This window comes from Podarcis cretensis, assembly GCF_951804945.1.
Source record: "Podarcis cretensis genome assembly, chromosome: 9".
NCBI classification, from domain to species: domain Eukaryota; kingdom Metazoa; phylum Chordata; class Lepidosauria; order Squamata; family Lacertidae; genus Podarcis; species Podarcis cretensis.
The window spans coordinates 63,522,223-63,537,654 of NC_137178.1; the positions used below are offsets into that span (position 1 = coordinate 63,522,223).

A 15,432-nucleotide genomic window follows, 5' to 3' on the forward strand; every position below is an offset into this window, starting at 1 on the left:
GCTGTCTCAGTCGCTGGCAGAATCCGTCAGTGGGCGTTTCTTGAACTTCTTCCAGCAAAGAAGCTCTTTGACACCTAGTCTCCGCCTACTCTCCCTGCGCGAAAGCCTTCTGCGCAGGGAGGGTGTGGGCAGCGGAGGACCCGTGCTCTCCCCACTGGTCTCCGGCGGGGAGTCATGGAGCCACCTCGCCGATTCCCCCATCTGCCCCCCTTCTCCACTGGTGCTACGCTGATTTCCTTATCCAAAAGATGGGCTGCTTCTCTCCCTCCTGGGACACTCTCCGTAATCCCTCTGGAGCCCTCCCTCTCCCTCTGGCTCCGATGGCAGTTCCCTGACACAAGGTAACGCACAATTTCAGCAAACTTAACAAATGTGAAAACGAATAAAACATCTGGATAAAAAACCAGTAACAAACATAGCTGTAACATTCTTCTTCTTTTTTTAAGCAACAAGATTTATAAGTCCAAAATAACAGATGTGGGGAACCTCAGGTCAGGTGGTCAAATATGACCCCCCCCCCAATAAAAGATATAAAAATCGTAATCCTAGTTGTTATATCAAGGAGTCAAGTTCATAAACTGTGCAGCAGCCCTGTACTCTCTATGCCTGAAAAAGAATCTGAGGCCTCAGTGTACTGGGCTTCTGTTTCAGACCTTAAATCTCCTGTAGTAGCTCCAGGGGTGCCAACTTGCCCCCCACACTGAGGGGGTGCGGTCAGGCGATGTGTCACATGACATGTCACGTGACGCATCATGTGATGGCGCTCAGATGATTGTGGCAGAGGGCTCTGTGCTTGTTTGTCCCAGCTGCCACCTGGCTTCTGGGCTGCTGGGTGGAGGCTGGGGCGTGTGGTGGGTGGCAGTCCCCTAAATATTGGGGTGCTGCTGTTCTCTGCCCCAAAATATTGGGGCCACTGAGCAGCTCAAAAGCCTGACACCTCCGTATTAATCAAACTTAACCAGGTTAACTCTTGTTTCAATATGTGGTAACTGTGCCCCTGAAGGACCAGGTGCACAGCCTGGGAGTCATTTTGGACTCACAGCTGTCCATGGAGGCACAGGTTAATTCTGTGTCCAGGGCAGCTGTCTACCAGCTCCATCTGGTACACCGGCTGAGACCCTACCTGCCCGCGGACTGTCTCGCCAGAGTGGTGCATGCTCTGGTTATCTCCCGCTTGGACTACTGCAACGCGCTCTACGTGGGGCTACCTTTGAAAGTGACCCGGGAACTGCAATTAATCCAGAATGCAGCAGCTAGACTGGTGACTGGGAGTGGCCGCTGGGACTAAATAACACCGGTCCTGAGAGATCTGCATTGGCTCCCAGTACGTTTCCGAGCACAATTCAAAGTGTTGGTGCTAACCTTTAAAGCCCTAAACAGCCTCGGTCCTGAATAACCTGAAGGAGCGTCTCCAACCCCATCGTTCAGCCCGGACACTGAGATCCAGCGCCGAGGGCCTTCTGGCGGTTCCCTCATTGAGAGAAGTAAGGTTACAGGGAACCAGGCAGAGGGCCTTCTCAGTAGTGGTGCCTGCCCTGTGGAATGCCCTCCCAGCAGATGTCAGGGCAATAAACAACTATTTTAATTTTAAAGGACAACTGAAGGCAGTCCTGTTCAGAGAAGTTTTTAATATTTAATGCTGTATTGTTCTTAATACTTGATTGGGAGCCGCCCAGAGTGGCTGGGGAAACTCAGCCAGATGGGCGGGGTATAAATAATAAATTAGTATTATTATTATATATTTCAATACAGTCATTCATGCATAAAACAGAAAATATATAAAAGAAAGCTGCTTTTGTGTTTGTCTAACAACTGAACAAGTTTGAAATCAGTTTGAAGTTCAAGGGGATTTAGTTTGGCACAGTGTTATCGCCCTTTGAACCTATTAGTTTACAGATTTCAACTCTGCTAGGAGCTGTGGACAACTTTAGGGAGGGATCCCGTTCTGCTTTACAAAAGTATCTTGACTTTGTAGCTCAATAAGAGGATAATTCATTTTCATGAAACGTTGGCTGTTCTGCTGAGTGCCAGGAAGAATGCCAATCCCGGGATGGTGTGCATGTTTCTGTGTGTGCTATGGACTCTTGCCAGCTGAGAGCTGGATTGCAATCAACAATTTATTTTGCTCAACAGCCGCTAGATATGAATGTCTCCCTATCTCTTCAAACCAGCGCAGTGTTTGAACTTTTTATTCAAGGGTGGTCTGACTTGGGCTTTTGAACTGCACTCACAGCTCCTGGCCAGCGAACCGATGCAGAAACAGATGGAGGAATACGATGGAGATGTAACAGTAATAGAAGCTAGATCGTGATAACAGAAGGGCCTTTGAGATGTCACAGTAAGTTTACCAATTTAACTGCCACGACTTTCCCAATGGACTCTGGGGGGTGTGGCCCTGTCCGAAGCCTATGGAGGTGAGGGCCCAAGGCACGCCCTCAAGCGGTGACTCTGGGGGAGTTTCTAGTTGAAATGCCTCAGCAGGACTCACTCTACTGGTGGTTAACCCTTGCCGGTCTTCATACAATTGGGCTGAAGCCGGCTAGTCGATAGGGGCCAATGCCTAAGCCAATACCACTCATTTCTGTAATCAATAAAGTTGTGGCCTATTTCGCCCATTAACCTTAATTCTTGGTGTCCTGTGTTTTTATTTCTTCCTTGGGGGGGGGGGGGACTCGCCACGCAAAGTCCCTTCTGAGCTTGGGAGGAGGTGGGGTTGCGGGCTTCACGCCCACCCCACATGCGCGGGGGATGTTTCTAGCCCCCGCGAGATCCAGGGGAATCCTCGGCCCCGTCATCCTCCCCGCCAGCCAATTGGCTGGCTGGAGTAGGGGGCGTGGTTTAACCTATTTAGAGCTGGCGCGGCCGAGGCTCCCCCTCTTTGCATCCGCGCCAGCCAGCTCTTCGGTTTCCCACCCTCCCTCCCTTTAGGCAGGCTCCCTGACTTGCTATGGACTTCGGCTGGTCGCCTCAGGGCCTGGTAGGAATTTTTTCCAATTGGTAATTGGCATATACAGCCAATTGGTTTTTTGCCCACCTCGTAGCAACTCGTCACAACTCCTGGCATTGGCAGTTAGGCATTGGCAAAGGAGGGTTAAGTGTATGTGGGGGGGGGGAGGGAAGCGCCATTGCCTCCCCCCCACAGATAAGGGTAGTCCGATAAAGGACTCCGGGGGGCGTGGCCCTGTCCGAAGCCTATGGAGGTGAGGGCCCAAGGCACGCCCCCAAGCGGTGACTCTGGGGGAGTTTCTAGTTGAAATGCCTCAGCAGGACTCCCTCTACTGGTGGTTAACCCTTGCTGGTCTTCATACAATCGGGCTGAAGCCGGCTAGTCGATAAGGGCCAATGCCTAAGCCAATACCACTCATTCCTGTAATCAATAAAGTTGTGGCCTATTTCGCCCATTAACCTTAATTCTTGGTGTCCTGTGTCTTTATTTCTTCCTGGGGGGGGGGGGGGGGAACTGGCCACGCAACTGTAGGATGCTGTGAGTTCTGTTAGAGACCTCTAGCTTCCTTGCAGTCCTACAATTCCGACCGATTCCTGGAGAGAATTGCAGAGTTCGCATAACACAGCAAACCTCCTGGTCCCTTCCAACGCCACAATTCTATGAAAAAAACTATGATTGCTAAGTCATAGGCCAAACCTTGCTTTACACATTGTGATTTGTTTGGTAGCAAAATAGATGATGATTCCCCAGTTTGGAGGCAATACTACGCCATGCAATTTGTTCCTCTTGCTCACACCATAAACGTTGTATCTCCATAAACGTGGTAAATTGTTAACTATAGTCAACAACAACAACAACAACAACAACAACAACAACAACAACAACAACAAATTTTATTTATATCCCACAACAACAACAAATTTTATTTATATCCCGCCCTCCCCAGCTGAAGCCGGGCTCAGGGCGGCTAACAACAATAAAACAGTACAACAGTACAACACAACACAACACAACACAACACAACACAACACAACACAACACTCTAAAATCATTCATTATAAAATTAATTCAAATCAAACCGATGGCAACCATTGGGCCAGAGCTCTGCAAAGATTGCCAAAGGAGGGAGTCAGGCTGTGCCCTGGCCAAAGGCCTGGTGGAACAACTCTGTCTTGCAGGCCCTGCGGAAAGATGTCAAGTCCCGCAGGGCCCTAGTCTCTTGTGACAGAGTGTTCCACCAGATCGGAGCCACAGCTGAAAAAGCCCTGGCTCTAGTTGAGGCCAGCCTAACCTCTCTGTGGCCTGGGACCTTCAAGATGTTTTTATTTGAAGACCGTAAGTTTCTCTGTGGGACATACCAGGAGGGGCGGTCCCGTAGGTATGAGGGTCCTAGGCTGTATAGGGCTTTAAAGGTTAAAACTAGCCAATGACACCCAATGACTATGAAACAAATGGAAACCTATACATTTCAGGAAGGCGATTTACCATGTTGGGATTGTTCCTCGGCATTTCAAATTTCGGTTTGAGGTAATACATCGGTGGCACGGAGTTCTCATCTCTGCAATACCACTCTTCCAAAATCTTTGTTTCCAGCTTGGCCTCGATAGCAGCATCCAGAATCATTTCAAATTCAGATGCTTCCACTTCTCCTGGTATTCGGATGCTGCCATATTTTTCTCCCAGAAGGCCCTGTGTACGTGCAAGACAAAGTAAAGTTTAGTAACAAAGCTAAAGACATACTAAGTGATGTCTGAGTTACCTAGTTTGTGCATGTCTTGCTTGCTATGAAGATACTGTTGCCCATTGGGGAGGAAAAAACTCTTTGTTTCTGTTGTGGTGTTCTGTTCTGTATGCTATAGTGTTAAGGTTTAGTCTTATTATAAATACAGTTATACCTCGTGTTACAGATGTTTCAGGTTGTGTTTTTTCAAGTTATGGACCCACTGATACCCGGAAGTACCAGAACGGGTTACTTCCGGGTTTCGGGGGTCACACATGTGCAGAAGTGCTAAATTTCACCTGGCGCATGTGCTGCGGGTTGTGAACGTGCATCTCGCATGGATCACATTCGCAACCCGAGCGTCCACTGTACAGTGGTACCTCGGGTTACATATGCTTCAGGTTACAGACTCCGCTAACCCAGAAATAGCGCTTCAGGTTAAGAACTTTGCTTCAGGATGAGAACAGAAATTGTGCTCCAGCAGTGCGGCAGCAGCAGGAGGCCCCATTAGCTAAAGTGGTGCTTCAGGTTAAGAACAATTTCAGGTTAAGTACGGACCTCTGGAACGAATTAAGTACTTAACCTGAGGTACCACTGTATTGTAAGTTTCATTGTAAGTGCTGCAACTGGATTTTTATGGATTGTGCCAATCCTGAATGTATTGGATTTGTGACCATTATGCTCATTTGCCTTCAGTAGCAAGTAAAACTCTGCTGGATGAAGTACAATTTCCTCTGGTCTATTTTTGGGGAACTCTGCATCATGTTCATGCAAACTGACAGATACAGGCCTGGTTTGCACATTATGCTAAACTAAACCACGGCTAGAATGAACAAACCATGGCACAACGTGAGTGCGCTGCTACTTTGCTTCTCTTTGTTTGTTGGTCCTCCTCCCTCCCTGCGGTTAAGATGTATCAATAAAATTTAATAACAGACTGTTGCTATCGTTTAAAGCAGTGTTGCAAATAGCAATTGTTGTAAATAGCAATTGGGCTGCTTGTGTGCGGTAAGAAGAGACTTTACAAGATAATTTTTCTACAAAGCGAAGGTAGGTAGCTGGTGATTCTCTCGAGCACCTTCAATACTAGGTCACATCACACTAGATCATAATTTAAAACAAACCATGGTTTAATATGAACAAGCTGTGTGGTGATACGTGCTGCTCTGAAGTTCCCACACTTCTCTAAAGCTCCCACAGTGCTCCTCTTCTAGTTCTGCTACATCACAGATGAAACAAGCTAGGGTAAGCAAATTATGGCCCAGGGTCCGGATCCAGCCCAACCGCCTTCTAAATTGGCCTGCGGACAGTCCGGGAATCAGCATGTTTTTACATGAGTAGAATGTGTGCTTTTATTTAAAATGCATCTCTGGGTTATTTGTGGGGCATAGGAATTCATTCATTCCCCCCCCCCCCCACCAAAAAAATATATAGTCCGGACCCCCACAAGGTCTGAGGGAACAGTGGACCGGCCCCCTGCTGAAAAAGCGTGCTGACCCCTGAGCTAAAGGATGATTGTCATGCTACCCAAACCTGAGATCATGCTTTGTTTTCCCCAAACCGCAGGTGGTAAGCCAAGAACAGACCTTGCTTACCACTTGTGGTATGTTTGGAGGAAGCAAGCCATGCGCCGGAGTTCAAATGACATGGAAGCCAGCCTCTGGTTTGTTTGGTAGCAAAGGAAGTGAGTGCAGTGGGAACTTTTAAGCGCCCTGTGTTAGCACATTGCTTGTTCACATAAGCTTCAAACTAGGCCACTGTAGGCCCCTGCAACCTGGTGGCATTTGAATTTCTGCCTGCCACTTAAAATCACAGACTTTTGGTTAGTTAGGAAAATGGCAAGTAATGGGAAACAGGTACTTCTGACTTAAACAGCCAAAGCTAATAACTACTAAATCTACTTACCTACCTACTTACATTTTAAAAGGCACTATTAAACAACACAGTGAATACATAAAAGTTGAATTCCCACGGATTTCTGAAAAGTGCCTCTTTGTCTTCTGGAAAAGTGAAACTGAAATAATTTAAAGTGCTAAGATTTTAAGCTGAAGACCATTGTTCAAAGCAATTAAAGCTAAATTTCTGGGGAGCTTGAAATGACAATACAAGTGGAATCTGAAGGCGCTTCCAGATTGTCAGTATTTTGGGGAAGGGATTCAAGGGCATAACCAGGGAATTTGTGAATTAAGATGGATTAAGGTGCTCTGTTGCCGCAGAACAACAAATCCACTTAAAAAATAATAATAATTGACTTTTTGTGGTTAGGAAAGTGACAGGGAAACACACAGATACTCCACAAGTAAATCAGGATGAATGCTCTTTGCAATGTAACTTCCCCACAAACAATTCTGAAGGAATGCTCAATAAATAGGTAATCTGGGTGAACCCCAAGTAGGCTTTTCATCCTGAGGTGCTTTAATATTCTGAGTGAGTCATGATGTTGATGAAAAGCACCACACATACTCTGCAGACTTTGAGGTAGATTATCTTCCTAATTTATACGCAGATAATAGTAGCCCCTCTTGACTTGATTCCTGTACAGTTGATTATTAACGAGCGTAATCAAAGGGGAAAGTGGGACTACAAACAACTTAGCTCCCAAAATAAAACCTGCCACAAATGTTCCTGACAGCAAAGTGCAACCAGAGCAGAATAAGGTTCAAATCTTCCAGTCACTCATGGAAAAGTAATTTATACAAATAATGAAAACAATCCCACGTAGAATTTCTTGCTATTGAGTAACTGCCATCAAGTCGGTGGCACTTACTTCTGTGTAAACATTCAGGATTGAATGGTAAGAATAGCGGGGGTAAGGAGAGCCAGATATTTCAAATCTGACAACCCTTTGGTTTCAGATAGTACATAGGTAGAGTCTAAAGAGCCTGGGACACAAATTTTCACGGCCCTCTAGCAGCTATGGTGGCCCATTTACCAGAAGTAATGTATTTAGTGTTAACTCTGGAAGTGTATAGAGCAAAATATACATCAGGAGGCTTAGTTTGGTCAGAATCGAGTATACATTTCCAGTATTTAACATAATGAGCAGATTGGCCTTTAAACAAATTAATTTTTCCCTAACAATCACACATAGAACTAGCATATCACATTGAGCCACTAGATGGCATTCTATTAGAACTAGTTGATTTTTAGAAATTAAAAAAAAATCATATTCAAAGACAGTAGGAATGTCTAAAAGCTGTTATGCAAAATAATTACAAATTCTTATTTCTCTCAGCAACTGAGTTATTGAGGTGAAAAGGAAATGAGTTTCTTTCTTTTTAAACCAATTTATTATATTTTTATCTCACCATTCCTTCATGAAATTCCAAAACAGCTTATGAGGTGGGTTATTGTGAGAGAACGTCACCAGTCCAAATTCAGCTACTAAGTTTCATGGTGGAGTAGGGATTTGAACATTCCATCCACTACCACACTAACTTTAAAAACGTAAAGATTATGTAAAAATGTTCCCACTGAACTACTGAAGTAGTTTTTCTTATAGAAGGTTTATAAGATAAGCTTTATATGTCACCCTTGTGCAGCTTCCAGAGTGGTTTACAAAAGCAGGATGGAATATGCAAATAACACATAGAATCAACATGTTAAAAAGAAAAGTACACTCTCTAGCTATTGAAAAAATTGAGGCAATAAAATGTATTTTCTTAGCTAGTTTGAAACCATCTGTAGCAAAAGCAGATGTTTCAAATACTGTCAAAGATTTTTGAAGAAGAAGAGGAGGAGGAGATTTGGATTTTAACAAACCAAACTTGGAGAACATTATGCACAGTGACCAAATTTTACTAGTATCTAGAGTCTGTTGAGAACACACTGCAGATTCCTCACTCTTCCCCTTTCTATTCCTTTTGTTTCTTGTCTGTTCCACTGCAACCAGCTAGCAGGGATTTATTTTCATTTTCATTGTTTAGCATTGAGAGCATCATTTAGCAGTTTATAAATAATAGTAATGGTTTTACAGAAATTCAATTTTCAGTTCCCCTCCCCTCCCTAAAAAACAGAACACACCAGTGTATATTTCTGCTTTGTCATAGTCCGGAGCAAACAATGGACATGATTCGGAAAACAGCTGCACTGACTCTGCCTCCTGCCCAAACCAGCACAAGCAATCCTGGCAATCGAGGGGTTGAAAGATCAACAGCTCTCAGTTCCGTTCCCTTTTATTTAGGGCTCACTGTTAGTATCCAAGCCAATGCTAAGGAGAGGCTTTTAATAACAGGACATCATGACCCTTAAGCAATACTTTTCTGCCTCTTGGCTGTCAGACCAAATGATGAGAAAATAGTGCTCGGTGTTTCTCTGTTTAATCATGTTTTGTTTCTCTGAAAATTCAGGCACATGTGGCCTGAAAATAATAATATTTTGCCTTCATCTTTTGAAATGACATTTGATCAAAGTGAGGGATGGCTAGGCATCGACCTTTCTGCTACAAAGAAGAACGGAAGAATCAGTGTGTCCTTGTGACATACTGGTGTCTCCGTGTGGGAGAGAACGACAACTTTTGCACAAATTGAAATTGCAATGCTCAAAGAGCACGTGCCGCTGTGCAAAAACCTGGCTCATAAAGAGATGGCCTCTCAACAGCAGTGTGACTGAAAGCTTGTAGGAAATGACTACTCCATTTGAGCAGAGCTATGGTAGCCTTTGGGACGCGGGTGGCGCTGTGGTCTAAACCTAGGGCTTGCCGATCAGAAGGTCGGTAGTTCGAATCCCCGCGACGGGGTGAGCTCCCATTGCTCAGTCCCTGCTCCTGCCAACCTATGATAAAAGCACAAATGCAAGTAGATAAATAGGTATGACTCTGGCGGGAAGGTAAACGGTGTTTCCGTGCGCTGCTCTGGTTCGCCAGAAGCGGCTTAGTCATGCTGGCCACATGACCCGGAAGCTGTACGCCGGCTCCCTCAGCCAGTAAAGCGAGATGAGCGCCGCAACCCCAGAGTGGTCCGCAACAGGACCTAACGGTCAGGGGTCCTTTACCTTTACGGCAGCTTCACTGAGGAAAGAAATGCCTACGAGCAAAGTTAAAATTATAGGCAGTAAAGAAGCAAATGGATCAAACAGAAACGGCACCGCAATTTTCTCGCCAACGTTGCCGGTCCAAAGTGCCAAGGTGGCTGCCTAACTGCAGAAGATGGTATGGGCATCTAACAATCAACCATCGGCCATGCCAATCACAATACGTTTCAAAGATGGAGGTGAGTTATACAAGCAGCTCACGATTGTTGAATGTGTTGTGAAAGAAAAATTCATTCCACTGTATTGCTGTTGCATTCATTGGGATGGCATGAGGTCAGGGAATCTCTGGGTTAGTTGCACACATATCTGCAGGGAAGTTGCTGCTACCCACCCCCTGCCACCCAATTGCTTTGCTGAATTTGCTGCTATGAATAGAGAAGACACAACAAACATGAATACAGAAATATCTTCTATTACTTTCCTATTATTCCCTGCTATTCTTTGGTACAGAGCCTTAAAGAAAAGAAAACTCACACAAAGCTATATTAAGTGGTTATCAGTGTCCCGTCCTACAATTCTTCCTCCAATTTCTCCACTTTTTTTAAATGAAACGAATCTGTTGCTTTTAACTTTGTAATCCAGAATGTCCATTAACAGATCCAACAAGGAAAAAATATGAAAGTATCTCCACAAAACTGATCCTGTTCCAAATACTTCTTGAGATGGGATAATCTATGAATGGAATTGTTCTTTTAACAACCACTGTGATTCAGTACTCTGCTAATCTCTGCGCTCTGAGCATTAAAATTCTAAGTTGTGATTGGAAAATTGTTAGAAATGAGCTACAGCTCAACTTATTTGAATGCATTAGCATAACCAGCAATTAAAAGCAAACATAAGTCTGCATAACACAAAAACTGCCAACAAGTGACAAAGGCAATTTCTACATTTTCCATTCAGATCTGAAATTGTGGTGAAACTCTTTATGGCCACACAAAAATCTTAGCGAAGTTGTCTTGTTTAAGATAACTCACTGGCTAAGAAGCCTATGCTATATTTGGCAGTTTTAATATACTCCTATTGATGGTCATCTTCAAACAATAAAAAGCCAAGATGGTTCTTGAACCCCCCACAAAAAAAACAGGTTACTCTTTCTCCCTCTAATATTAAAAGCATCTATCTCTAAAAGCCACAGGCCTACAGCATATGAAACAGCAAATTTTCAGCTATTGCATGCATGTGAGCAAACCATGGGTGACAATTACTAGAATATTTAGTTTATCCATTTTGATTTATTGCTTATTTGTATATTTCTCTCTCTCCCTCCACCAACTTCTTGCCTGCCTCTCTCTCTCTCTTCCCCCTTCTCTCTTTGCTTATCTGATCATTTCTTTCTCTCTCTACTCGCCTCATTTCTCACAGCACCTATTTTCCCAACCCCCTTCCCCCTGATCTCCTTCTTGATACATACAGTTTTTCTGGTAAAAATTCGCTGCCACCAGCACAATCACTATGGTAATTTTTTCACACCTCCTGCTTATTTCCTGACACTCCCATTAGGTTCACCTGTAGTATGTTCACCTGCCAGATTTCCTCCCTCATCAAGCTGTCATAGGGAGAAAACAGGCCAAGGCAAAGAAGGTGGCCGCAGCTCCTGCTGTGGTCAAGAAGCAGGAGACTATGAGGGCCGTCAACACACTCTTTGAAAAAAGGCCCAAGATCTTTGGCATCAACTCCCATCTCTTGCGGGGGCGCAATTAGTGCCAGCACCGTCCGTTAAGAGTTTGGGTGTAATCTTCAACACCTCCCTTTCCATGAAGGCGCAGATTGCAGCTATAACAAAGGCAGCATTTTTTTTACCTCCGCCAAGCTAAGCAGTTGGCTCCTTACTTCTCTCGCCCTGACCTAGCCACTGTGATCCACACGACGGTCACCTCCAGACTTGATTAATGTAACTCGCTCTACGTGGGGCTGCCCTTGAGACTGACCCAGAAACTCCAGCGGATACAGAATGCTGCGGCAAGACTTCTTACGGGGTCCTCGCCGCGGGATCACATTCACCCGGTGCTATACCAGCTGCACTGGCTCCTGGTGGACTACAGGATCAGGTTTAAGGTGCTGGTTTTAACCTTTAAAGCCCTATATAGCCTAGGGCCCTTGTACCTATGGGACCGCCTCTCCTGGTATGTCCCACGGAGGACCTTACAGTCTTCAAACGATAACATCTTGGAGGCCAGGAAAGTTAGGCTGGCCTCAACCACAGCCAGGGCTTTTTCGGCTGTGGCTCTGATCTGGTGGAACGCTCTGCCACAAGAGACTAGGGCCCTGCGGGACTTGACATCTTCCACAAGGGCTGCAAGACAGAGCTGTTCCACCAGGCCTTTGGCCAAGGCACAGCCTGACCCCCTCCTTTGGTAATCCTCACAGAACTCTAGCCCAAAGGTTGCCATTCATTTGATTTGAACTGATTTTATAATGAATTGATTTTAGAATCATGTATTATTTTACTGTTGTTAGCTGCTCTGAGCCCGGCTTCGGCTGGGGAGGGAGGGATATAAGTAAATTATTATTATTATTATTATTATTATTATTATTGGGCAAGATAACCAGCCCAAATGGGATCTGACCCACTTTGGGAAACGATCTTGTTAGGTCTGACCAAGGAGCCATCCTCTGCAAAAGTCTGAAGGTGTCCCTGGCAGTTAAATAGCTCCCACAAGCTACTTGGCTTCTGAAACTGGCCCACAAATACAGGCCTGAGACAAAGCAAGAGATGATGATTCTAGCTCGAGTGGAGCAAAATGCTGCAAAGGAAGGTGATACTTCTACCCAGAGAGCTCCTGGGCTCAGAGCAGGCATCAGTGCAATTGCAACCCTGGAGGAGAACAAGAAGATACAGCTGGTGGCGATTACAGATGATACAGAAATTAAGGACTTAAGCTGTGGATTTAAGGCTGTGTGGAGATAAACTTTCGATCCAAAGCAATGTTTCAAGATGAAGCTGGAAAGCTAAGAGTTTTGGAGTGACGCAGTCAGGAAAAAATGCCGTTTGCCGTTTTGTGAGGCATTGTGGGAGCTCTTGGGTCTGGGAGGAGAAAGAGAGAAATAGAGTTGTTTACATATCGTGAATCAACTCCTCGGTGGGACTTAAGAGCGACAAATGCCAAAATTTACGATGGATAAAGTGATGTTATCTACGAAGGAGATATATGGAAACCATCTGGACTTAGTGAAGGAACGGGAAATCCACACAGGATTATTACACTTGCTATCGGCTTAAGGAGACTAACAGAAGAGATCATAAAGGAAAAAGAGAAACTATACGAACAAGATATGATGTGGCAACACCAAGATAAGACTGGATAGAATTATGAACTTTGTTTGGACTGATTGGGACTGATTTGGACATTAACGCAGTAATAAGAAGATGATCTGAATTCCCCTTTGGATCTTGAAGTATGGGTTCCCCCAACAAAATTTAAAAATTTGGCTTTGTAATTTGGAATTTATATGATGTGATTTAATTTGATGTGATTGGCCAGTTAATAAAAATTAGATACAGAGCAGGGATGAGAAACATGTGGCAGTTGGAATCCAACTGCTGTCAGCTCCAGCCAGCAACGCCAAGTATCAAATTTGTTACAGCAAGACTTCTGCTGCTGAAAATTTGCTATTCTGCTGCATCTGTTTGTGGGTTACCGCAATAGTTTTATTGTGGTGGTGGCTGGTGTGGTGTCTTCCAGAGGCTGTCAGACTACAACTCCCATCATTCCTCACCACTGGCCATCTTGGCTGGGGTTGATGGAAGCTGAAGTCCAGCCAAGATCTGTAGGACTGGCTACCCCTGTTTCACCCCCATCCGAAACATCCAGAACCTGAAACAGATGTTCTAAAAACAAATCTGCAAGCGTTATGTAAAATATATACTCCCTCCGATGAAGCAGCAAAGATTGAGGTCAGTTCCTGTGCACCATAATTTACATAACTAATTTTCACAGGGGTGTCAGTAACATCATGAGGTTATTGGAAGAGTTGCTGATATATAGGCACTCTGTAGTGGCTGCAGAGTGAGGTTAAAATAAAGTGAACTATTAGGTTGTTTGTTAAAGGTATGTCCTTAGGAAAGCATCTTTAACCACACTACGGCTTGTAGGTTAATTAGATAAAGCAGTATTTTTATACCCACAACAAAACATGGACCTGCAGATGTTTTCAAGCAATCTTCTAAGAGCCTCATACGAGTTTTCTGCAACTCTGGTCTGTCCCATTCTTCTGGTTCCACTCCCCAGTATAGGTCAATGACCTGGAAATCCAACAAACAATGTGGTTGTTAATACGCTTCACAATTTAACATTCCAACATATAACAACGAAGCGATCAGAGATTTGGTGTTGACTTTGTTTACCCTCTTTTAATCTTGGGTGGTAGGGGACCGCCAGCCATAGCTGTCAACTTTTCCCTTTTCTTGCGAGGAATCCTATTCGGAATAAGGGAATTTCACTTAAAAAAAGGGAAACGTTGACAGCTATGCCCCCAGTGGCACAGAACAAGAACACTTTGGGGGGCCCCTCCCAGAATCCTAGAGACTGAAGCTATTTACCTGTACAGTGGTACCTCAGGTTACATACGCTTCAGGTTACATACGCTTCAGGTTACAGACTCTGCTAACCCAGAAATAGTACCTCGGGTTAAGAATTTTGCTTCAGGATGAGAACAGAAATCGTGCTCTGGCGGCGCAGCAGCAGTGGGAGGCCCCATTAGCTAAAGCGGTGCTTCAGGTTAAGAACAGTTTCAGGTTAAGTACGGACCTCCGGAACGAATTAAGTTCTTAACCTGAGGTACCACTGTACAGAGCCTTAATTGCTACCAGCAACCATTTATAACTATGAGGGCTAGAATCTTTTTAAATGGAAAAAAAAGATAAAGTTTCTCAGTATCTCAAGTGGCCATGAGAGAAAAAGTTCTTTGGTATGACATTTTGCATATGCCATTCAGGTCTTGAAATATATATTTTTTTAAAATGTTTGGTGTTTTCTGGGGCTTGATTTTGGTGTGGTCTGAAGTCGAAGTCCAGAATTTGGGGGCAGGTTTGAGTGTGGATCCCATCACTCTGGGGAAAGATTAGCCTCACGTCTGTCTCTACATTTAAGGCCAGCAGTTTGAGAAGAAAGAAACAGCCTTGCTCACTTTCGGCAGGTGGCTCAAAAGTTAAAAAGGAAGAACGAAGAAAAGAACGAAGCAAAGGAAAAGAAGAAGAAGCCAGGTTTGAAACCTCCACAGTACCTTCCATAGAAGACAAACCACTACAACTCAGACCCCCATAATGCCATTCCCCGCCCCCCCCCCTTAATATTTTGTTGTTTTGGAAGCAATAGTCTCAGTGAATATAAAATGACAGATGGCTTGCTGTTTAGACTTTCGATTTTGCCTAAAGATCTAATTTGAATAATGTTAATAAGATGCAAGTTAGTGTACGTGTGTGTTTGTGCGGGGGGGAAGCTGTTATCTTTATTTAAAGAGATTAAGTGAGACAGTGTGGCATCACTTCACTTCATAATTTAGCTCAGATGGAAAAGAGGGACACTGCCGTGTTTAAAGGAGCAAAGACTGGCAAAAGAATTTCGGGCAGTATGTTTTGCCTATACAGTGGTACCTCAGGTTACATACGCTTCAGGTTACAGACTCTGCTAACCCAGAAATAGTACCTCGGGTTAAGAACTTTGCTTCAGGATGAGAACAGAAATCATGCTCCGGCAGCGTGGCGGCAGCAGGAGGCCCAATTAGCTAAAGTGGT

General features: G+C 44.5%; 1 protein-coding gene and 1 long non-coding RNA gene across 3 annotated transcripts in view; one reads left to right on the top strand and one right to left on the bottom strand.

Moving 5' to 3' along the window:
* Positions 1–15,432, top strand: part of LOC307223681 — a 64,172-nt gene that overhangs the window by 13,394 nt on the left and 35,346 nt on the right. The window lies entirely within an intron of this gene.
* Positions 1–15,432, bottom strand: part of NWD2 (NACHT and WD repeat domain containing 2) — a 70,259-nt gene that overhangs the window by 11,321 nt on the left and 43,506 nt on the right. Inside the window, exons 3-4 of one of the 2 annotated variants that reach the window (XM_079989588.1) lie at positions 13,825–13,941; positions 4,433–4,636 (exon numbers count right to left, since the gene is read on the bottom strand). In XM_079989588.1, coding sequence (XP_079845714.1) covers positions 4,433–4,636; positions 13,825–13,941 — 321 coding nt within the window. Of the gene's footprint in view, positions 1–4,432; positions 4,637–13,824; positions 13,942–15,432 lie in introns of those variants that run through there. The other variant, XM_079989589.1, reaches the window with a different exon arrangement.